The sequence below is a fragment of the Anolis carolinensis genome, chromosome 4 (genome assembly GCF_035594765.1).
Source record: "Anolis carolinensis isolate JA03-04 chromosome 4, rAnoCar3.1.pri, whole genome shotgun sequence".
Classification (NCBI taxonomy): domain Eukaryota; kingdom Metazoa; phylum Chordata; class Lepidosauria; order Squamata; family Dactyloidae; genus Anolis; species Anolis carolinensis.
The window spans coordinates 30,443,908-30,465,174 of NC_085844.1; the positions used below are offsets into that span (position 1 = coordinate 30,443,908).

Sequence of the window (21,267 nt, forward strand, 5' to 3'; positions counted from 1 at the left end):
GACAACGCCGGCTCTTCGGCTTAGAAATGGAGATGAGCACCAACCCCCAGAGTCGGTCATGACTGGACTTAACGTCAGGGGAAACCTTTACCTTTTTATCCCTTTAAAAGTACCGCAGTGTACTTCAATGCACCCCAATTCCTCTCTCTGGCTCTTGGGATACATTGAGATTCATGGTTGGAAAGGAAGAGGGGCCTTGAAACTCCCTTTTCCCCCCAGGCCTCCCTCCAAAACCACCACATCCCCACAGACCCACTTCCCCCTCAACAACTTGAATTTAAAAGTCATTTAAAAGGGTTGATTCCCTTTTAAACCTTTTTAAGGAACCTCTTTATTTCACAAAGTGACAGCAGAGGGGAGTACAAGAAGTGCATTGGGGCGGGAAAGACTGCTGGTTGCGGCTTTGTGATGATGAGGATGATTATTTGTCGCGGCTTGTTGTGATTTGGAGCCGTTTTGGGGTCCCGCGGTCTCTCTCTGGGCGGGAGAAATCCTCAGCCCGGGAACTGACGGGAGGGATGAGCCTGCGCATGCGCACGGGGCGCGCTATATAGCCTCTTGGCGCCGGCGCCAGCTGAGGACAGTCCTGGGTTGGGCGGCAAGCGGCAGAGGAAGAGGCTGAGGTGCGCGCTTTTGGGGTGACCTTTGGGGGGATTTGGGGAGCGTGTCAAGGGCAGAGTGGGGGGCTCCACGGAGGAGACTAAGACCCGCCTTTGACTGCAGTCTCTTCCATTATTATGGGTTGGGATAATAGGGGTACCCCCTTTATTTCTTCTTAGGGGGGATGTCTGTCTATTTAGGGGTGTTCTCCAAAGTGGGGGTGAAGGTATTAACCTGGGGTTTTTTTTTTCTTCTCTTCGGAAAAGGAAGGAAGGAAGTTGGGAGGGAAGAAGGCGGGCTGCCCGCCTTCCACTTTGCCGGCTTTTTTCATTTTGGAGGGAGAATGCCTTGAATGGGGGGAAAAGGGGGAAAATAATGGGGTCCCCAACCCCATCCACCTTTGGGGGGCTCAATGGGGGGAAATGGAAAGGATTCTAAGCGGGAAAAGGGGGTGTCTACACTGTCTTCCCCCAAAAGAGGCAGCGATTACAGTCTAACCCCATTTCCCTCCCTTGATAATTTTGGGGTTCTTTTTTGGAGCATGATGTGATTTAAGGGGCGGCAGAAGACATCTCTATATCTGTGTGAGAATTGGGGGGGGGCTTAAGACCCCAATTTGGGGGTGACTTCGGGAAGCATGAACCTATCCTTCTTCCCCCCTCAAAAAGTGGGTGGATTAGGGGGTCACATATAAGAAGGACTTATGAGGTGAAATAGAAATATAGGTAGGAGGGAATAATTATCCCCTCTTGAACTAGAAGGTTTGAGATAAGGATAGGAAATAAATTGGGTTGCTTCGTCCCCCCTCCATTCAAAATCACCCCCTTTTGGGGTCACATATAAGAAAGACTTATGTGGTGAAATAGAAATATATGTGGGAGGGAGTAATTCTCCACACTTAAAGGTGGGAGATAGGGATAGGAAGAGAATTGGGTTGCTTCCCCCCCCCCCCCAAAATTAAAACCACCCCTATATTTATGGAGGGCAGATCAACATATAAGAAGGACTTATGGGGTGAAATAGAAATATAGGTGGGAGGGAGTAATTATCCCCTCTTGAGGGGAGCTAGAAGGTGGGAGATAGGGATAGGAAGAGAATTGGGTTGCTTCCCCCCCCCCCCAAAATTAAAACCACCCCTATATTTATGGAGGGCAGATCAACATATAAGAAGGACTTATGGGGTGAAATAGAAATATAGGTGGGAGGGAGTAATTATCCCCTCTTGAGGGGAGCTAGAAGGTGGGAGATAGGGATAGGAAGAGAATTGGGTTGCTTCCCCCCCCCAAATTAAAACCACCCCTATATTTATGGAGGGCAGATCAACATATAAGAAGGACTTATGGGGTGAAATAGAAATATAGGTGGGAGGGAGTAATTCTCCATACTTGAGAGGAGCTAGAAGGTGGGAGATAGGGATAGGAAGAGAATTGAGTTGCTTCCCCTCCCCCAAATCAAAATCGCCCCCATATTTATGTGGGGCAGATCAACATATAAGAAGGACTTATGGGGTGAAATAGAAATATAGGTGGGAGGGAGTAATTCTCCACACTTGAGGGGAGCTACAAGGTGGGAGATAGAGATAGGAAGAGAATTGGGTTGCTTCCCCCCCCCCAAATCAAAATGACCCCCATATTTATGGGGGGCAGATCAACATATAAGAAGGACTTATGGGGTGAAATAGAAATATAGGTGGGAGGGAGTAATTATCCCCCCTTGAGGGGAGCTAGAAGGTGGGAGATAGAGATAGGAAGCAAATTGTGTTGCTTCTTTCCCCCCCAATTCAAAAATCACCCGCATATTTAGTGGGGGGGCAGCTCAATTTCAGGGGCACTACTAGTCCATCTGTCTTTTTGGGACAGGTTTGCTTTGCTCTCTTTGGAGGAAAACCTAAGGGAAGGAGGGAACCTGGTTTCAAGTTCCCTTCTTCTCATTCCTTTGAAATTTCCTCTATATTGGGGTGCAAATAGAGCCTGCGCCCCAATATATAGGATGTATTTTCCCTTTTAAAGGGGCTGCTTCCCTTTTGCCCTCTTCCCCCATCTACTCACCCTAAATTCCTTTGTCCAAACATCATTTTACTTTTATACTCTCCTCTGTATATTGGGGTTCAGATAGAAGTGTACCCCAATATATAGGGTGTATATATCATTGCAGTACATTGGAGTGCCCTAAGGTATATTGGGATGCACTTAAGTCCTTTGGGGAGCACTGGAGTCCATTGAGGTACACTGAAATATGCTGGGATGCACTGAAGTACATTGTGAGCATTGGGCTCTATTGGGGTGCATTGGAGTACATTTGAGTATATTGAAGTTTATTAAGATACACTGAGGTACACTGAAGTACATTGGAGTGTGTTGGGGCGCATTGGAGTACATTGGGGTGCATTGAAGTACATTCGAGTACACTGAAGTTCATTGAGGTGCACTGAGGGACACTGGGATGCATTGTGGTTCATTGGAGTGTATATGGGGCTCATTAAAGTACATTGGAATGCATTGAAATACGTTGGGGCTCCTTGGAATGTATTGCGGTGCATTGAAATACATTGGAATGTATTGAAGTGGAGCACATTAGGGCACCCTGGAATATATTGGGGAGCTAGAAGGCAGGAGATAGAGCTAGAAAGCAAATGGAGTGCCTTCCCACAATTCAAAATCACCCCCCTATTTAGGGGGGCAGCTCAGTTTGGGGGGGCACTAGTCCAACTCTCCTTTTGGCCAGGTTTGGTTTGGTCTCTTTGGAAGAAAACTGGTTTCAAGTTCCCTCCTTCCCCTTCCTTTGCAATTTCTTCTATATTGGGGTGCAAATAGAGGCTGCACCCCAATATATAGGATGTATTTTCTCATTTTTTAAAAGGGGATTGCTTCCCCTTTTCCTTCCCCCCTCTACTCACCCCAAATCCCTTTGCCCAAGCATCCTTTTACTTTTATACTCCCCTCTGTATATTGGGGTTCAGATAGAAATTGTACTCCATTATATAAGGCAGGCCTGGGCAAACTTGGGCCCTCCAGGTGTTTTGGACTTCAACTCCCACAATCCCTAACAGCCGGCAGGGATTGTGGGAGTTGAAGTCCAAAACACCTGGAGGGCCCAAGTTTGCCCAGGCCTGCCTTATATAATGGAGTACATAGGCTGTTAGAAATTGTGGGAGTTGAAGTCCAAATCACCTGGAGGGCCCAAGTTTTCTCATGCCTGGTGTACATACACTCATAGTAGTGCCTTCAGCAAGTCCTGGAAAGTGGAACAAAATGGCTACTGCCTGATATTAAGAGGCAACAGATGGAACCTGAAAGTGACCAATACAATTGGCTTTCCCTATCAATGGTTTCTGTATTCACAGATCCAACCATCCATGGCTTGAAAATATTTTTCAAAAAATCCAATATATCTAGTTTTGACTTTGCCATTTTATATAAGGAACATTATTTCACTGTGCCATTTTATATAATAGGAATTTAATACTTTGGCATACAACGGATACCAATGGTCCACTCTATGTGTCTATAATGTGGGAATGACCTTACAGTTCATGTAAATATAAATGTGCAAACAAATGCTACCTTGGAAAATATCAAGGCAGTTCATAGTTATGGCCCTAATTTGGAAGGTTGTAGTTCTCTGTATTTCTGGTTCAATACCTGTATTGTAGGTGTGCAATATTTCTTTCAGAGGCCAGAAACTGACCAATATGGTTAGTTTGCCAAGGGGACTTCCTGTTTCAAGCAAAGAATGATCAAAAGATGATAGATGCCTGCCTCTCAATGGAGTGCTGATGTGCTAGAATACATTGTTGTGCTTTGATAGGATCTTCAGAAACTCACATTTGTATTTACCCTGAGTTCATGCATCAGCCCTTTTGTTCTTGGTCTCAGATTTTCCTGGAGCATTAGATGAAGGAATATGCAGCTGGTGTGTATACACAGGGGATTTTGCATCAATAGAGCTAAATAATACTTTGTATACACTTCAAGTTAATGTAAAATATTTTCCCATTTACAGGTGAGCATCTGGGATTTTAATACAATGTCAAGACGCAGGTAACATGCTGTTTCTCAAATATATTATAGTGTGTCTAATTACATCCTCAATACTTATGCATTTAATATCCTTCTTAACTTAGTTGTATACACTTCCACCCCATTAGTATATAAATATCTTTACTTGAAAATATGGAAAATATTAAGTGGGTTGTAGTCCATGACAATACATGCTATTTTACTGGTCAACACACATTTTGGTGCCTCAAATGTTAGCCCTGTTTGTGGGTATATCTGACCTGCTGATTCTAAAAAGGGCTCCAGTTTCCCCCTATCAGCTCTAGTTTTTGAGATACAGAACATATGCCACTATCAATCGCCATCTGCTCGCCCATAGAAAGCTATGATAACATATCTGAGAAACTAGAGCTGATGCAGTTCATCCAAAGTAGTTTTCTGAATTGGCACCCTAGATAAGGTTGTTTTATAGATTGTTACATGTGTGGTTGATTTGTATTATTTTTTAAATGTTGTGAGCCTCTTTGGGTCCCGTTTAAGGAGAAAAGCGGGATAAAAATAAAGATTTATATTATTATAACCCCAGGAACAAACCTAAAAACCAAGAAATCATGAATTTTCTTTTTGTTAGGCTTTGCTATCAAGTTGTTAGTTACAGAGTGCCATGGGATTCTTGTTTTAGATAGATAGATAGATAGATAGATAGATAGATAGATAGATAGTGTACAATACAGTCTTGATGAGAGAAAATATCTTTCCCTTTCTACAGCAGCCGTTTGCAAGCTAAACTACATCAGCCTTGCCAGGATACATCTCCACAAGAACTGCCAGCATCTCTTCACAATAGAAAAAGGAAAGCAATGCAAGTGAGTAGCAATTGTAAGAAGTTTCAGGAAGAATTCAATGTATAGTTGCGATTAAGAATATAAAATGCCTGATTCATTTCTCAGCCACAAACTCACTGTGCTTCCCAAGGTAAACTTTTAATCTGTTGACTTCCTCCTTTGAAGAGAATTTTTGTCTACAGTGCTGGCAATACTAAAGCTCTTCATAATCAGTGTACATCTATTTTTGCTTTCCAAAGGACCCCATGGGAAAGGAAGAAAACAGCATGAGACATCAATATGAAATTAAGGTAGGGCTGATCTGCATAAACATTCTCCTATAATTGCGTTCTCCAAGATGGGGACGCCTAAGACCCCTCTGGTTTGTTTATTTTTGTGGCCGTCATTATTTATAGAATTTGTGGACAACTTTTTCTGCAGACCAAAAATAGTATTTCCTTGAAGTTTCTATGAGTAGCAATTCTCAACAGCCCTGTGGACTATTTAAACACTACCGTATATACCAGACATGGGCAAACTTCGGCCCTCCGGGTGTTTTTGACTTCAACTCCCACAATTCTTAACAGCCGGTAGGCTGTTAGGAATTGTGGGAGTTGAAGTCCAAAACACCCGGAGGGCCAAAGTTGCCTGCCTGCTTTCTCCATTCTCCAGCTCAAATGGAACCTACTTCACAATGTTTCCATGGCAATTCTCCGGTAATGGTGGGTAGGCACTCTTAGTGGCTCTTTATTTCTTTTCTCCATTTCACTCAACGTTTCCCTCTCTTTCTTTCCTTCCTTCTTCCATTGCTTTTCTTCATACACCTTCACTCCTCTTCTTCCTTCATTCTTTTCCTTTCTCTTCTTTTTCTTTCTTCCCTCCCTTCACCCCTTCTTTCTTCTGTTATTTTTTCTCTCTCCTTTCTTTCCTCATATCTTTTCAGCTTTCGTTTCTCTTCCTTCCTACTCTATTTTCTTTCTTCCCCCTACCTTCCTTTATCTTGGTCAGATGTTTAATACAGTGTAGTCAATAAGGATTTATGCACTTATAACATCAACTATTTTTCTTCCACTTTAGTATGTAACTTCCAAGAGGCAGTAATATTATTGATTTCCTTACAATGTATTGAAAACTTTCTCAAATACGGAATAGAGAGAATGGTGTTGAAGGCTTTCATGGCAGGAATCACTGGGTTGCTGTGAGTTTTCTGGGCTGTCTGGCCATGTTCCAGAAGCATTCTCACCTGCTGTTTCACCCACATCTGTGGTAGGCATCCTCAGAGGTTGTGAGATCTGTTGGAAACGAGGCAAATGGGGTCTATATGTCTGTGGAATGTTCAGGGTGGGAGAAAGAGCTCTTGTCTATTTGAGGCATGTGTGAATGTTGCTATTGGCCAGCTTGATTAACATTGAATAGCCTGGCAGTTTCAAAGCTTGGCTGTTTCCTGCCTGGGGGAATCCAGGGTTGGGAGGTGTTAGCTGGCCTTGATTGTTTCTTGTCTGGCATTCCCCTGGTTTTGAGTGTTCTTTATTTACTGTCCTGGTTTTAGAGTTTTTTTTAATACTGGTAGCCAGTTTTTGTTTATTTTCATGTTTTCCTCCTTTTTGTTGAAATTGTCCACATACTTGTGAATTTGAGTGGCTTCTCTGTGTAGCGCCCAAACAAGTATCAAGGAGTGTGAAAGGCACTGCAGACTAACTCAACCAGAGAAGTCAGTCATAGCAGGGCACTTGATGAACCAGCCTGGACACAGCATATTATTTGGGAATACAGAAATGCTGGACCACTCCAACAACCACAATGTCAGACTACACAGAGAAGCCATTGAAATCCACAAGCACGTGGACAGTTTCAACAGAAAGGAAACAATGAAAACGAACAAAATCTGGCTACCAGTATTAAAAAACTCTAAAACCAGGCCAGTAAATAAAGAGCAACTCTCTGAAAACAGGAGAATTCCAGACATGAATCAATCAGTGACAGCTAACACATCCCAACAAAGGATTCCCCCAGGCGGGAAGTAGCCAGGCTTTGAAATTGCAAGACTATTGTTAATCAACATGGCCAATTGCAACATTCACACTTACTTCAAACAGACAAGAGTTCTTTCTCCCACCTTGAACATTTCACAGATATATAAACCTCACTTGCCTAGTTTCCAACAGACCTCACAATCTTTGGGGATGCCTGCCATAGATGTGGGTGAAACGTAAGGAGAGAATTCTTCTGGAACATGGCCATACAGCCAGAAAACACAGCAACCCAGAGGTAATGGTATTTATCATGAAGTTATCTTGTTTCCTATGTTCTTGTCCTTAATTACTTAGCTCTCAATATCTCATTTGTAGAGCTGTTGGCCCTCCACGATATCAGGTGGCATCTCCCCTTGTATAATAATAGAAACTCCTCACAAAGAAGCAACAACCACTGACTTCTCCAGATTCAAGCAATACAGATTTAGAAACCTCTTCATAAACCCATCGCCTTTACCAGAACTTAGGTAAGCTGTAATTAAAAGCGTTTGTTGTATTGCTATGCTGCACTGTATCAGTAGGATTAATTCCTTTATCTTTTACACTTGGAAAATGCAGAGGACCAATGCAATGAATAATGCAAGTGATTTTTGAGGGGTTTGTTTTTACCCATTCACTGCAGTGCTTTAGATATTTTCAAGGACAGTGTTGAAAAGATAATATAGTTGTGAAATCTTGATGGACAAATATGTCAGAGGCTCCTTTTTTGGAGGGTTTGAAATAGGCTGGATGGCCATTTGTCAGGAGTGCTTTGATTGCGCTTTTCTTGTATGGCAGAACTGCGTGACCTGTAGTCTCTTCCAACTCTTGTGATTCTAAGTTGCATTTTAGAAGATGATACTTATACATGTGTATTCATGTAAAATATTTTAAAAGATCATGGCCGCAATTCACCAAATAATCTTTTTTATACTGGTTTTAAACCACTTTGTTGGATGTGTTGCAATAGCAGATTCCCAGATTAGTTTAGTGTTTACACCTTTTTTGTTATTTAATATTTAATGTTTATTTTACTTAAGTGATCTTTGTCTTCACTGTTCTAATGTACAAATCCTATGTAAAATCATACTACATATTTTTGACATTAGTATTGAAATCTGAAATATATACAGAAAGTCTTTACTGTTGCTGTATAGCCTGTTTGATCTGTGTAACTTTGAAGAGAGATCTGGATTAATACATTTCATATGTGGTGAGCAGGAGGAGGAACATATGGCTCTCCAGATATGGTTGGACTGCAGCATCCATTGAATGTCTGGGTGGGGAAATGATTCGTCATTAATGATTTCCCCTCTCTGTGGAATGGGCCCTCATATCGAAATCCTTAATTTTGGCCCCCAACACTGCCTTCGACTTCTACATGAGGCTGATTTATACATGCATGAGTATATAAGGCAAATGTGAAATGAGAGATCTGTGACAGACTTTCCAAATTTAAAGCAGCCCAAGCTTCTGTCTAGATCAATGATTCTCAACCTGTGGATCCCCAGGTGTTTTGGCCTACAGCTCTCAGAAAGCCAGTTTACCAGCTGTTAGGATTTCTGGAAGACCAAAACATCTGGGGACCCACAGGTTGAGAACCACTGATCTAGATGGAAGCTGTTGGAGGTGGTCAAATATTAGGGAGGTGAAGCTCCTGTCAAAATTATAGATAATTTTGATGCCTATTATCAAGAATGATGGATGGCCTATTAAAAGGATTGACACCTGACAAAATGATTGATATCTGTCAAATTGAGCAACATGTCTGGAAATTCTAAGGCATGTGGATTGTGTGATTCCCTCCCCACTAACCCAGCCAATAGGAACTGGCATAGTTTCCTCAAATCCACGTCCAATCAAAGTATGTTTCCAATGTCATGTGCCCACTGTTTGGAACATGATCCTGAGAATCATGTGGGCCAAACTGCCCAATAAGAAGGCATCCCAGAGAGAAAGGTTGTGAAGAAATAAGGAGTCCAACAGTTCAGGGACCCTGGAATAAAGCCATGTTGGAAAATGAAAGACCATGTATTTCCCTCATTTGCAATCTCAAATTTTGTATCATTTAAAATAGTTTTACCAAGAGTGTGGATACTGTATCTCAGGTAGACCTACTTCCCACTCCACTCAAAGTTCCAATGGTCTTGCTAAAAAGAAGCAGATGCCGCCCCCCCCCCCTATTTAAACATCCTAAAATGGGGTGCATTTTAGGATTGTAAGTGTATCTTATGTATGTATGTTGGTGGAGGTGGTAATGAAATTAGGGTGTATCTTACAATCAGTGGCATCTTACACTCAAAGAAATACGGTCGTATAGCTTAGAATTGTATTCTACAGAAAAACTGATGCACAGCCATTTATATTTAATGTAACATAAAATCCACTATTTCCTATTTTTCCTTTTCTCTGAATTTTATACAGGGTCACCAACTTCCACAGTTATTGTAACTTATTTTACTTGGAAGGCAGCTACCAGTTTATTAAACAATATACTTAACTGGCTGACCATTGACATGAAAATCTGCATAAGCTCTAACTAGGGCTACTTTGTAAGGTTAAGATTATATAAACTAGGAAAAATACACTGCATCCACCAGATCAAAGTTTGTCAGAACAGTAATTTTTTGCCAAGTTGGTCTTGTTACTGTTATACTGACAAACATGGTTTTTTTTCCTGTACCAAAATTTAAATATCTCTTTTGGTTTCAGTTGGGGCAGTTCTAAAGATGTCTGGCTCAATATTCTCAAAAAAGAAAGCAAATATTCGCACTGCAAGCATTTTACCTCTCTACACACGAACCTGCAGCCACACATGAGATCAATCTTACTTGACTGGCTTCTGGAGGTAAGTACTGAAATGCGAATGTGATATGAGTTATACAAGAGGCCTCCCTCGGTCTTTTGTTTTCAGGGTGCCTTGCTGTACAATTTCCTGTCAATTGCAGATTTATTTAAATAGTTATTTTATTTATTTAAATAGCTTATTTTCATGTCAGGAGTGACTTCTGGTGTGAGAGAATTGGCTGTCTGCAAGGACGTTGCCCAGGGAACACCCGGATGTTTTACCATCCTGTGGGAGGCTTCTCTCATATCCTGAATGGGAAGCTGGAGCTGACAGAGAGGAGCTCACCCCACTCTCCGGATTCGAACCTTTCAGTCAGCAGGCCTGCTGGCACAAGGGTTTAACCCATTTCACCATCGGGTCTAAACCAACTCTAAAGGACAAAGTTATGCTAAACCAATTCTAAAGGGCAAACTTAAATTGAAGATTGTGAGACATCCCTTCTTATGGAAAGAAGTGGTCACATAGTGGGATTAATACTTTGGATAAATTGATGGGTCCAGAACAAAAATGTTTACCATTTTCAATATAACAGTGTACTTATCAACTATGAGTGCACTATGGCAATATATACCATTTAGTATCTATATTGATAATCGAATCTGCTATTGCTGCTGTGCTAGAAGCATTATTTATGATAATGATAATGATAATGATAATAATAATACTTTTTTTATACCCTGCCACCATCTCCCCCAAGGGGACTCAGGGCAGCTTTCATGAGGCAAAGTCTGAACAACATGATCAAATAAAAACAGCATACCTACAATTTACAATAGAACAAAAAAAACCCAGATGTATTATAATAATTAATAATATCAGTCAACCATCTGAATTTGTAAATGTTTGTTGGGAAACACTACTAATAGAATTGGAACTGAATAGTTTGTTCTATACTAATTGACTAATAGAATAATTTATTTAGTTGGCTGTATTGATCACCATTACATCTCTAGAGAGAAATTGTGCACTTCAGCAAAAGGTCTAATGCTGATAAAGCAAACTTCTGTCTTACAATGTTTTTACTTGGATGTATTACAAGGAATCAGTTTTGTACTGGAAATAACCATTGCTATTTGTAAACTTTAATTTTTTTATATAAAGTGTGGCTTCTGAAACTGGAAACATTTTGGAAGGATCACGAGTATCTCTTATGACAGAGATACGTTTTAGAAATCCTGCTGTGTATAAGCAGCATAATTTGTTTCATTTTCTTGTATTGTGTTCAAAACATTGGTTTAAAAATGTAAGCAAAGATAAACAAAGAATGAAAATGTTTCTGCTCTGTTGTTCAGGATATTGTTTCCAGTTTAGCGACTAAATAAAATGAAGTTCATTCTGTTACAGGTGTGTGAAGTATATACGCTCCACAGGGAAACTTTTTACTTGGCGCAAGACTTTTTTGACAGGTTCATGCTGACTCAAAAAAACATAAACAAAACAATGCTTCAGCTCATAGGAATTACAACACTCTTCATTGCTGCCAAGCTTGAAGTAAGTTGCTTTTTGTGTGTGTAGCGATTTCCACTTATATATCTGGCAGTGTAACCTTTTAAACCCTGTAACTGTGTTGAATTTACTGTTTTAATTTTAAGGATGTATAAATGATACCTTCATCCAGATGGGAAAAAGGCTTTAAGGGTAGTATACGCAGAAGCTGAATATTCAGCCCAATCCAATAAAAACATTTAACTCCAATACATATTTCCCAGACGTTCATTTGATGCAGCATCTAAGAAAATGTGGGAAGTTGACTTATTATTGAGCAGAGTCTGAACTGTTTTAAATTGCAATTCCTATACTTATAGTGGTTTTTGGCAGGTTAGCCTTGATTGCCATTGGAGAGGTGCAATGATATTTACTAGCTAAGCTTTTGTTAATCTTAACTCAAGTAATACAGGTTGAGAGATGGTGACTGACCTAAAATTTTTCCATCAAGCTTAATGGCTGAGTGGGATTCATTGCAGACTGCTCCTAATTGCACAGGAACTATGCAAAACATGACTTGCTACAATGCCTACAAGATATAAATAAATACTCTTGGTAGTTTAATACACACCTAACGATCTCATCTTAGTTATATGTGCCTTTCTGATTTCCAAACTCTGTGTTGCAACGCATGTGTTGGCTGCAGTGTTTAGGTGTGTCGCGTGGCCTCTGAGTCTATGTGAAATAAGCAATAAATCATATTAAAAATATATGAATTGAAAGGTTTTAATGAGATCTGTTGTGTCCCCATCAATTTTGTATTACAATTTATGTGTATGTATATATCTCATATAAGGGGGTTGTTTTAACCCAGGCATGGGCAGACTTCAGCCAGGTGTTTTAGACTTCAACTGCCACAATTCCTAACAGCCAGAATTATGTGAGTTGAAGTCCAAACACCTGGAGGGCCGAAGTTTGTCCATGCTTAGGATAGACTGAGCTTATTACTGCAATCCTGTCTAATTGTGGTTACTATTGGCATATTTGGTCTGAACTTCACTTTGTAACATATTGTGATTTGCATGGAAGCATCATTTCTGTGAACTGGTTCATATGTTGGGCAGGGTTTGAACCTTAGTTCATGTTTCTAAATATGACCGTACAGTTAATCACATGAAGAAGGGATTATATAAGTTATATAAGGCCCGGGGCTGTGGCGCAGGCTGGAGAGCAAGCCAGCTGCAACCAGCTGCAATGAATCACTCTGACCAGGAGGTCATGAGTTCGAGGCCCACTCAGAGCCTATGTTTGTCTTGTCTTTGTTCTATGTTAAAAGGCATTGAATGTTTGCCTATATGTGTAATGTGATCCGCCCTGAGTCCCCTTTGGGGTGAGAAGGGCGGAATATAAATGCTGTAAATAAATAAATAAATATAAATGAGTGCATGTGACCCAGCTCACAATATGTCAATGAATGATTGCTTGGACCTGAAAATAACATCTGAATTGGGCATCCAGTCTCTAACGTTGAATAATAACAACAACAACAACTTTATTTTTGTATCCCGCCTTCATCTCCCCGAAGGGACTCGAGGCAGCTAACATGGGGCCAAGGCCAGGCAATTACAATAAAGCACAATAGAATACATACATGAAAGCCATAACTGAGTAGGATTGATGAGTGCTCTATTCAGCAGTTTGTACATTCACTGTACTCTGTTATTAACACTTTATTTGGTCTTTCCTTCTTTCTTTTAACAAGGAGATCTATGCACCCAAATTACAGGAATTTGCTTACGTTACTGATGGTGCTTGCAGTGAAGAAGATATTGTAAGAATGGAACTCATTGTACTGAAGGTAAAAAATAAGGTGCTATTACTAGTGTTGCTCTAGGAATTGCTCTTTTGCCTTTTTAATAGGAATAAATGGAAGGATTGCTAGAGGCAAGCTCACATAGATTTGATCAATAGTATAAACATTTCCTAGGAAACCTCTTGCATGGCTTTATGGCAAAACTATTTTTGTTTTGATCTGTTAATGGGAACAATTGACCTGGAAAGGGATTCATTCTGAGAAATCGGAGCACTTGGATAGATTTCCTGAAGCAAGGGTTTTATCTTGCAAAACAACAGATGCAGAGATTACAAGTCTGTGTTGCATAAACAAAACATGAGGCTCATGCTTCATGCAACCCCTCTTCCTTCACAGCTTTACATGAAAAATCTTAATATGCTGGAAAAGGGCAAGAGTGGAAAAATCTCTGAATTGTCACCAGCATCATACAAAAACAGGTCTATTGCACTGGCTAATACCAAAGTTCACTGGGAGGAGAATATAAAATCATTTCAATTAGTCTGGAATATCAGCTTGCAAAATAATATTGTAGTACTGTATTTTAGAGATTAACTGAGAGAATGAAGCTATTAGCAGTGTACCTGATGGAGTAGATTAAGTCTGGATTTACAGAAGCCATATCATGCAGTTTGAACTGGACTGAACTGCTTTATATAGGTCAAAACTTGACCATATACGTAATTCAGTTTCAAACTGCATTATATGACAGTGTAGATCCAGCCTTAGTCTACAAAAGTTTATGCTATCAACTTTGTCTCTAGGGAGCTACAAAACCCTTTTGTATGCTACAGTTCAGTGAGAACAAGTTAACTTGACTTTCTATGATTGTAAATATTCAGCCGCTACATGTTTAACTACTGCATTATTCTAATGCCTTGGTTACGATGTTCTGCAGGCTCTAAAGTGGGAGCTGTGTCCAGAAACAATAGTCTCTTGGTTGAACCTTTATCTCCAAGTGGATGCAGTCAAAGACGCTCCAAAGGTGCTGCTACCTCAGTATTCTCAGGAAAAGTTTATTGAAATAGCACAGGTGAGTTCCTGTTCCAGTCTATATGGTGTATCATAGCATTAAGTGAGCAATGCAGATCAAGAGGAAAAGATCTTTTCTGCTTAGATCAGCTGCCGGTCAGAGCAGAGGCAGCTTCAATTTTTTAAAAAATACAATATGGGTCTCTGGGTGACATTGCAAAGTATGCTTCCAGCCACTTGCTGGAAATATATTAGGTTCTTGCTTAGACAACTGTCTATAGCTTTTCTTCTTATCCTGCACTCACTGTACGGCTTGGACTATGCCAATTTGTCTCTTAAGAGAACACTGTAATCTCATTGTTCTCAGGAACAACTGCTTGGAGTACAAAACATGTCGGTCACATTTATGTGAAGGACGTATGTCCATTTGAGAGGGACTCAATCTTTCTGATCACTTAATGCTCTTAATGCTTCAATTTCAAAATAATTAGTGTCCCTTTTTGCCCTTTACAGAAAGAACATTGTTTATATTTTAATTGATATATCTCTCTCTATAAGAGCTGCTGTGAAAACAAGTAGGGAATTGCTTTTGTGCTTAATGGTGGTGGTGGTAGTAGTAGTAGTAGTAGTAGTAATAATATTAATAATAATAGTTTGTTACTTGCCTCTTATCATGACTCAAGGTGGGGCTCAACACAGTTAAAACATTCAGTTCATTTTAACTATGACTTTTAAATCGCATTCTATGTTTATTGTGTTGGAATTTTGTCTCATGTGTTTTAATATGTGTATGTTTTAATGCATGCTTTTGTGGTTGCATTTTAACTATGTTTTAATATGTGATTTTATAGACATATTTAACTATGTTGTGCCTCATCTCGAGCTGAAAAGAAAGGCAGATAATAAATAATAACAAGAACCACTATTAATATTATTATGTATCATTTCTATAAAATACACATACAAGTGTGAATGCTTCAATTGGCCACCTTGATTATCATTGAATAGCTTTTCAGCTATTCTTCCAGGCAGTAAGCAGCCAGATCTTGAAGCTGAAAGGCTATTCACTGCAAATCAAGGTGGCCAATTGAAACATTCACACCTGCCTCTAACAGACAAGAGTTCTTTCTCCCACCATGAACATTCCACAGATATATAAACCCCACTGGCCTAGTTTCCAACATACCTCACAACTTGTGGGGATGCCTGCCATAGATGCAGGCAAAACATCAGGAAAGAATGCTTCTGGAACATGGCTATACAACCTGGAAAACTCACAGCAACCCACTTGTTCTGGCCATGAAAGCCTTCAACAACTGTCGTTTGTCACTGGCTCTTTTGGAATTCTAATAATAATAATAATAATAATAATAATAATAATAATAATAATAATAATAATAATCCTGCAAAGGTAATGGAAAATGAACACACAAAAATACTGTGGGACTTCCGAATCCAGACTGACAAAGTTTTGGAACACAACACACCAGACCTCATGGTTGTGGAAAAGAAAAAAGTTTGGATTATTGATGTCACCATACCAGGTGACAGTCGAATTGATGAAAAACAACAGAAAAAACTCAGCCGTTATCAGGATATCAAGATCGAACTGCAAAGGCTCTGGCATAAACCAGTAATCAGCACACTGGGTGCCGTGCCAAAAGATCTCAGTCGGCATTTGGAAACAATAAACATTGATAAAATTACGATCTGTCAACTGCAAAAGTCCACCTTACTGGGATTTGCACACATCATCCAAAAATGCATCACACAGTCCTAAACACTTGGGAAGTGTTCGACTTGTGATTTTGTAATACGAAATCCAGCATATATATCTCGTTTGCTGTGTCATACTAAGTCTTTGTGTCAATAATAATAATAATAATAATAATAATAATAATAATAATCTTTCTTACCTCTCGTGGCTCGAGGCAAGTTACAGAATAATTAAAACACATAAACATTGTAACAATACCACAAATACACATATTAAAATGTATTTCTATAAAGGATACATATTACAATGTTTAAAAGAAATAGTTGATCCCACGGCTGATATCTGCCTGCCCTTGCAATAATTTGGAGATGTTTAACCTGGTTATTAAAATCTGTTAACCTGGTTATTAAAATCAAGATTTAAAATCTTTTGATTTCAGCAGTCTTCAGGATAATTCTGCTTTAAAGGCTAAGATTTGCAGACTTGTGGGGAAAGCACAGTTTAATAGTTTAGTCAGCATGAGCTTTATCTTGCAGCTGCTATTTCTAGAGTGTGTAATTGATATATTTTTTGGGACTGTGAAATAAGGCTACAATGATTAGCTGAGTTATTTGGTGTTGCACTTGTTGGGATATTTAAATGGACTGGATATAACGTAGTTTCTAACTCCTTTATGTGATTTCTTTTTACAGCTTTTAGATATCTGTATTCTGGATGTCAATTCTCTGGATTTCCAGTATAGAATATTAGCAGCAGCTGCACTGTGTTATTATACCTCAATAGTAGTAGTCAATAAAGTTACAGGTATGGTGAAATGATATTCCTTGTACATTTCAGTTCTGTTTTAGCTCTTGTAAGTATGTCTGACTTGGTAATGCATGCATAGACATAACAAATGACAATAAAGTTTTGAAAACCAATAGAAATAGACCCTAAATAAAAGAGGTAAACTGAAGACCTGTAGGCTGAACCCAGCTCTCCATGTCATTTTATGTGGCATCTATCTCCTTCTATCTCCTTCTCCTGTTCTAATCACTGGAGAGTGGGGGGAGAAGTATTGCCATTTAGGCTGCTTGATTACAAATTCCGTACGGAAGCCGTTCAGCATTTTTGATGGACACAGAATGCTTGCATTCAGTTCAGTACTGTAGATGTAAGTTGCACATGCAAAGCTAATGTAAAAGTATGTTAACTGGCCATACAGAAATGCATGCATATTGGTTTGTGCAACACTAGTGGAGCCACTGCATATCCCCATGAATGTGGAGTTACACTCAAAAGGATTAAAGCCGTATTTGTATACCTTCCACTTCCTCACCTCTTCTGCATGCTCTTGTCACCTTACCTATTAGCAACTTAGCTTTAGTAATGTCTTCATCATTACTGGCCACTTCCTGTCACCTAAATATCCCTACCCCATTTCTTTTCAAAATGCTTTAAATATTTTCTAGTAACAGACAATATTAACATTGAATTGTGTGCGGTGAGGAAGGGGGTGGCACCAATTGATTGCTTTGGTTTCACTTCTTAAAATGTCTGATCTTTCTATTTTCCTGTGCTGTTTGTGTTTTAGCTTGGATGGCTTAATCCCAAGCTATTAGTAGAGTAGCCGATCTGAACATAGTTCTTGCTGAAATTCAGTCAATACAACAATGGACTGTGATCTGTTTTTTTACTCATGAGCCTGTTTTTCTAAGTTCCTTTATCTGTTAGGCAATTTTCTAAAACTACTGTATCCTAGAAAAAAGCATTATCAATCTATTTTTTCTTCCAGCTGCAGAAAAAGAGTTTGAGCAGAAATTAAATTATTCTTATAGTTCTGATTTGGACCGTCAACAAATTATTCCTGTCCTTATGCAAAAGTCCTTCCCTCTTCTAAATGTTTTTCCAGTATGTGCTCTGATCCCAGAAATGTCCTTTTGAAAAGAAGAGCAGCATTTTCTCTTTCTAGGTAGCTTTGTTGCTGGAATGAGTTGTGGCCAAATCTTGTTACCTTCATACCAACCATAAACTGGAAACCAAGGCCCTCGTCTACACTGACATATAAAGCAGTTTAACAGCATTATATGGTGGTGTAGATGGAGCCTGAATTGAAGGAGCTGAAAGTTGTACTAGGAACATCTAAAGAAAGAGCAAGGCCATATCCATGCAGTTCTTGAACTCATGCTCCTCTAAGTTGTGTCCATAAATGGCAAAGCATATTAAATCTGAAGTGGCAAATTTTTAGAAACGAAAAATAATGGTAAAATTCTATTTTGTATTAGCTGTTTTCTCATTGGGCTTTCAGAATATGAACCTTGGTCTCCTAGCATCCACAGCCTTCGTATGCCGTATGCTTCAGTTCAAATATCAACAAATAAAATTGCATTTTTTTCCTTTTAGGCTTGGAATGGGATAGCATTGCAGAATGTGTAGAATGGATGGAGCCATTTTTTCGGGTAGCAAAAAAATACCCGGTGAAATTGAAGAACTTCAAGAAGATTGCAGCCGAAGACAGACACAATATACAGACTCACATAAATTATTTGGATATGCTGGTAAGTGCCGTTCTTATCGCTCTGGGCTCTACATGAGCTTGGTTTCCATTGAAAATAATGTTCCTCAGCGTGAAGGGAGGCCGCTATGTCTAGTCCAACCACAGTGATCTGCATAGTTATCTGCAACTTGACAAACATATTTGTAAAAACCCAGCTGGCAAACTCCTATCTCTATAGCATTGGAGTGCAATTTGAAGTACAGTAGAGTCTCAATTATCCAACACTCACTTATCCAACATTCTGGATTATCCAACGCATTTTTGTAGTCAATGTTTTCAATATATCATGATATTTTGGTGCTAAATTCATAAATACAGTAATTACTACATAGCATTACTGTGTATTGAACTACTTTTTCTGCCAAATTTGTTGTCTAACATGATGTTTTGGTGCTTAATTTGTAAAATCATAAGCTAATTTGATGTTTAATAGGCTTTTCCTTAATACCTCCTTATTATCCAACATATTCGCTTATCCAACATTCTGCCAGCCCGTTTATGTTGGATAAGTGAGACTCTACTGTAATTCCTTGTTGGTTCTGTACCTTCAAGTTGCCTCTAATTTATGACAATGCTGTTTCGGGGTTTTCTGAGACTGGGTGTGTGATTTACTCACGATCACCCTCTCAGTGGTTTTCATGGCCAAGTAATAGCTCCAACTGTGGTCTTGAGTCATAGTCCAGCGCTCAAGCCACTATGCCATACTGTGGCTCGATAAGTAACCTAGCAATCAGCCAGCTCTGGACAAAATCTTTTTTTGTTTGCAGCACATGGTTTGTGCTAGGGAAAAGTACCTAATTTTTTTTAAAAGTATTTATTAGTGACCAGGTAAAGTAAGCGATGGCTGACTTGCCTAGCATCAGCTATCTGAATTGCTCATTGGGCAGTTTGCCCAAGCTCTTAACATACGCACAGTGTTCTTGATGTGATGACCTGAAATGATTATTATTGGGCCAAGGAACAATTGCTTCAAGGGTCTATAGGTTTACTTCTCTCCAATATAAATCTGAAGCACATTATAAATTGCCAATAGAATTGCAGATGTAGCAATGCACAAGTGGTTTTGCAGCACCGATTACTTTTCATTGAACAGGATGAAGTTCATTACGAAATAGAAGTTACAGGACCAAGCCAGCGATCGCCAGTGTCTACAGGAGGAATTATTACTCCGCCAAAGAGCTCTGAGAAGTGAAATGCAAGTATTCACAGATAACATGCTCAGTCCAGGAACTGTTTTAGACTTCTGAAAAAACACACATGGAACTTTTACACGCTGAGAAATGTGGAAGACTATGAAACAAGATCCAGATGCAACCGTCCTGTTCCTTCCAGTTTGCAGCTGAACCAGCTCTTCTCCCAAACCAGAACCGTGGAGCAGTTAAATCCACAACTATGAATCTTTAATCTCTTTGATTTTGAATTTGGTAAGGGGTGTTGGTTAAGTCTTAGTGTTTTAGCTGCATTGTAAGCTAAGCAATGCGTTTCCATAACATGACAAGAGAACTGGCGACACATCGGCCCATTTCTGTGTTGAAAAAGATCTGTGCAATCTAAATGAACAAACTTCCCTTAAGAGGTCAAATCTTGGCACAAAGCCCCATTATGAAATCTATAATGTTCATGTCAACCTTCCTGTTTCAGTACACAAACTTGTGTAGCTATGGAATGGAATGAAATTGACTTTATCTGCCATTACAAATGCATGAGGAGACTCTTAATGTGAGCTATAATCTTACAGGGCAAGAACTGCTCATAAGTGAAGAAAGTTCTTCTATGATACATACTGCCTTTTCTGACATGAGGTGCTACCATATTGTCTGTATGCAAACAAACGCCAACAATGCAAGGGGGGGAAAGTAAACAGCCAGAACTAAGAGCTAAGCTCTGCTGACAGTAGATCCCTGTTAATGCTAACAGACTTCATTCCACTTTGAAATGCATTACAAAAGGTAATATTGTTGGTGAAAAATACACCTTCAATATATACCTCTGTATAGTCTTGTAAAAATGGAGGAATTTTAAGTTTTCTATATAGGAAAATGCCACACAGTATGTTTATAAATATGTATTGTAAAAAAAGTGTCATGAGTTAAATAAAATATTGGGAGTATCTTGCAGCTGGTAATGTTCCATCTCACTATGCGATAACTTAATACACTAAAAGTACAGTTTTGCCATTGCTTGAAGAAACTTCTTCTTCCGTCTCTGAGCAGCCAGCTGTAGGACTTCTTCTGGATTACTAGAATTCAGCTCAGTCTGTCCAATAGCTTTAATCTAAATACAGAAACATATCAATATGAATTTGAATCTAACATTTAGAATCTGCATACTTTAAAGCAGCAACACAACAAACTATAAAAACTCCAGCCAAAGCAGTCATCTGGGGTAATTTCCACTGTTTTGGGAGGGCCCTAAGCCAGAAACAATCAAATCATAACAAGGCATCTAAAGGAAGAGCTAACCACAGTTCTGATTTTCCATAG

At 39.4% G+C, this 21,267-nt stretch overlaps 2 protein-coding genes across 3 annotated transcripts in view; one reads left to right on the forward strand and one right to left on the reverse strand.

The window, feature by feature from the left end:
• The first annotated feature begins 526 nt into the window (after positions 1–526).
• ccne2 (cyclin E2) lies at positions 527–20,901 on the forward strand. Of its 2 annotated transcripts, none has more exons than XM_062980164.1 (12): positions 527–623; positions 4,603–4,640; positions 5,368–5,464; positions 5,683–5,733; positions 7,771–7,922; positions 10,147–10,282; positions 11,627–11,773; positions 13,470–13,565; positions 14,458–14,592; positions 16,941–17,052; positions 18,631–18,785; positions 19,878–20,901. In XM_062980164.1, the coding sequence occupies exons 2-12, from the start codon at positions 4,627–4,629 to the stop codon at positions 19,974–19,976; spliced, it is 1,194 nt and encodes a 397-aa protein (XP_062836234.1). In that variant the 5' UTR covers positions 527–623; positions 4,603–4,626; the 3' UTR covers positions 19,977–20,901. The 2 variants fall into 2 exon arrangements, with proteins under 2 accessions (XP_062836234.1, XP_062836235.1); XM_062980165.1 differs by having other exon boundaries at positions 555–623; positions 5,371–5,464.
• ints8 (integrator complex subunit 8) overlaps positions 20,835–21,267 on the reverse strand; it is a 28,523-nt gene continuing 28,090 nt past the window's right edge. The window contains exon 28 of the mRNA XM_062980162.1: positions 20,835–21,058. Within this exon, the coding sequence (XP_062836232.1) occupies positions 20,942–21,058 (117 nt within the window). The 3' untranslated portion in view covers positions 20,835–20,941. The remainder of the gene's footprint in view (positions 21,059–21,267) is intronic.

Bases quoted from the DNA above. Each gene is read 5' to 3' on its own strand.
- ccne2 (XM_062980164.1), top strand. The intron at 11,774-13,469 runs GTAAGTTGCTTT...TCTTTTAACAAG, and splicing joins TCATTGCTGCCAAGCTTGAA to GAGATCTATGCACCCAAATT. The intron at 17,053-18,630 runs GTATGGTGAAAT...TTTTCCTTTTAG, and splicing joins AGTAGTCAATAAAGTTACAG to GCTTGGAATGGGATAGCATT.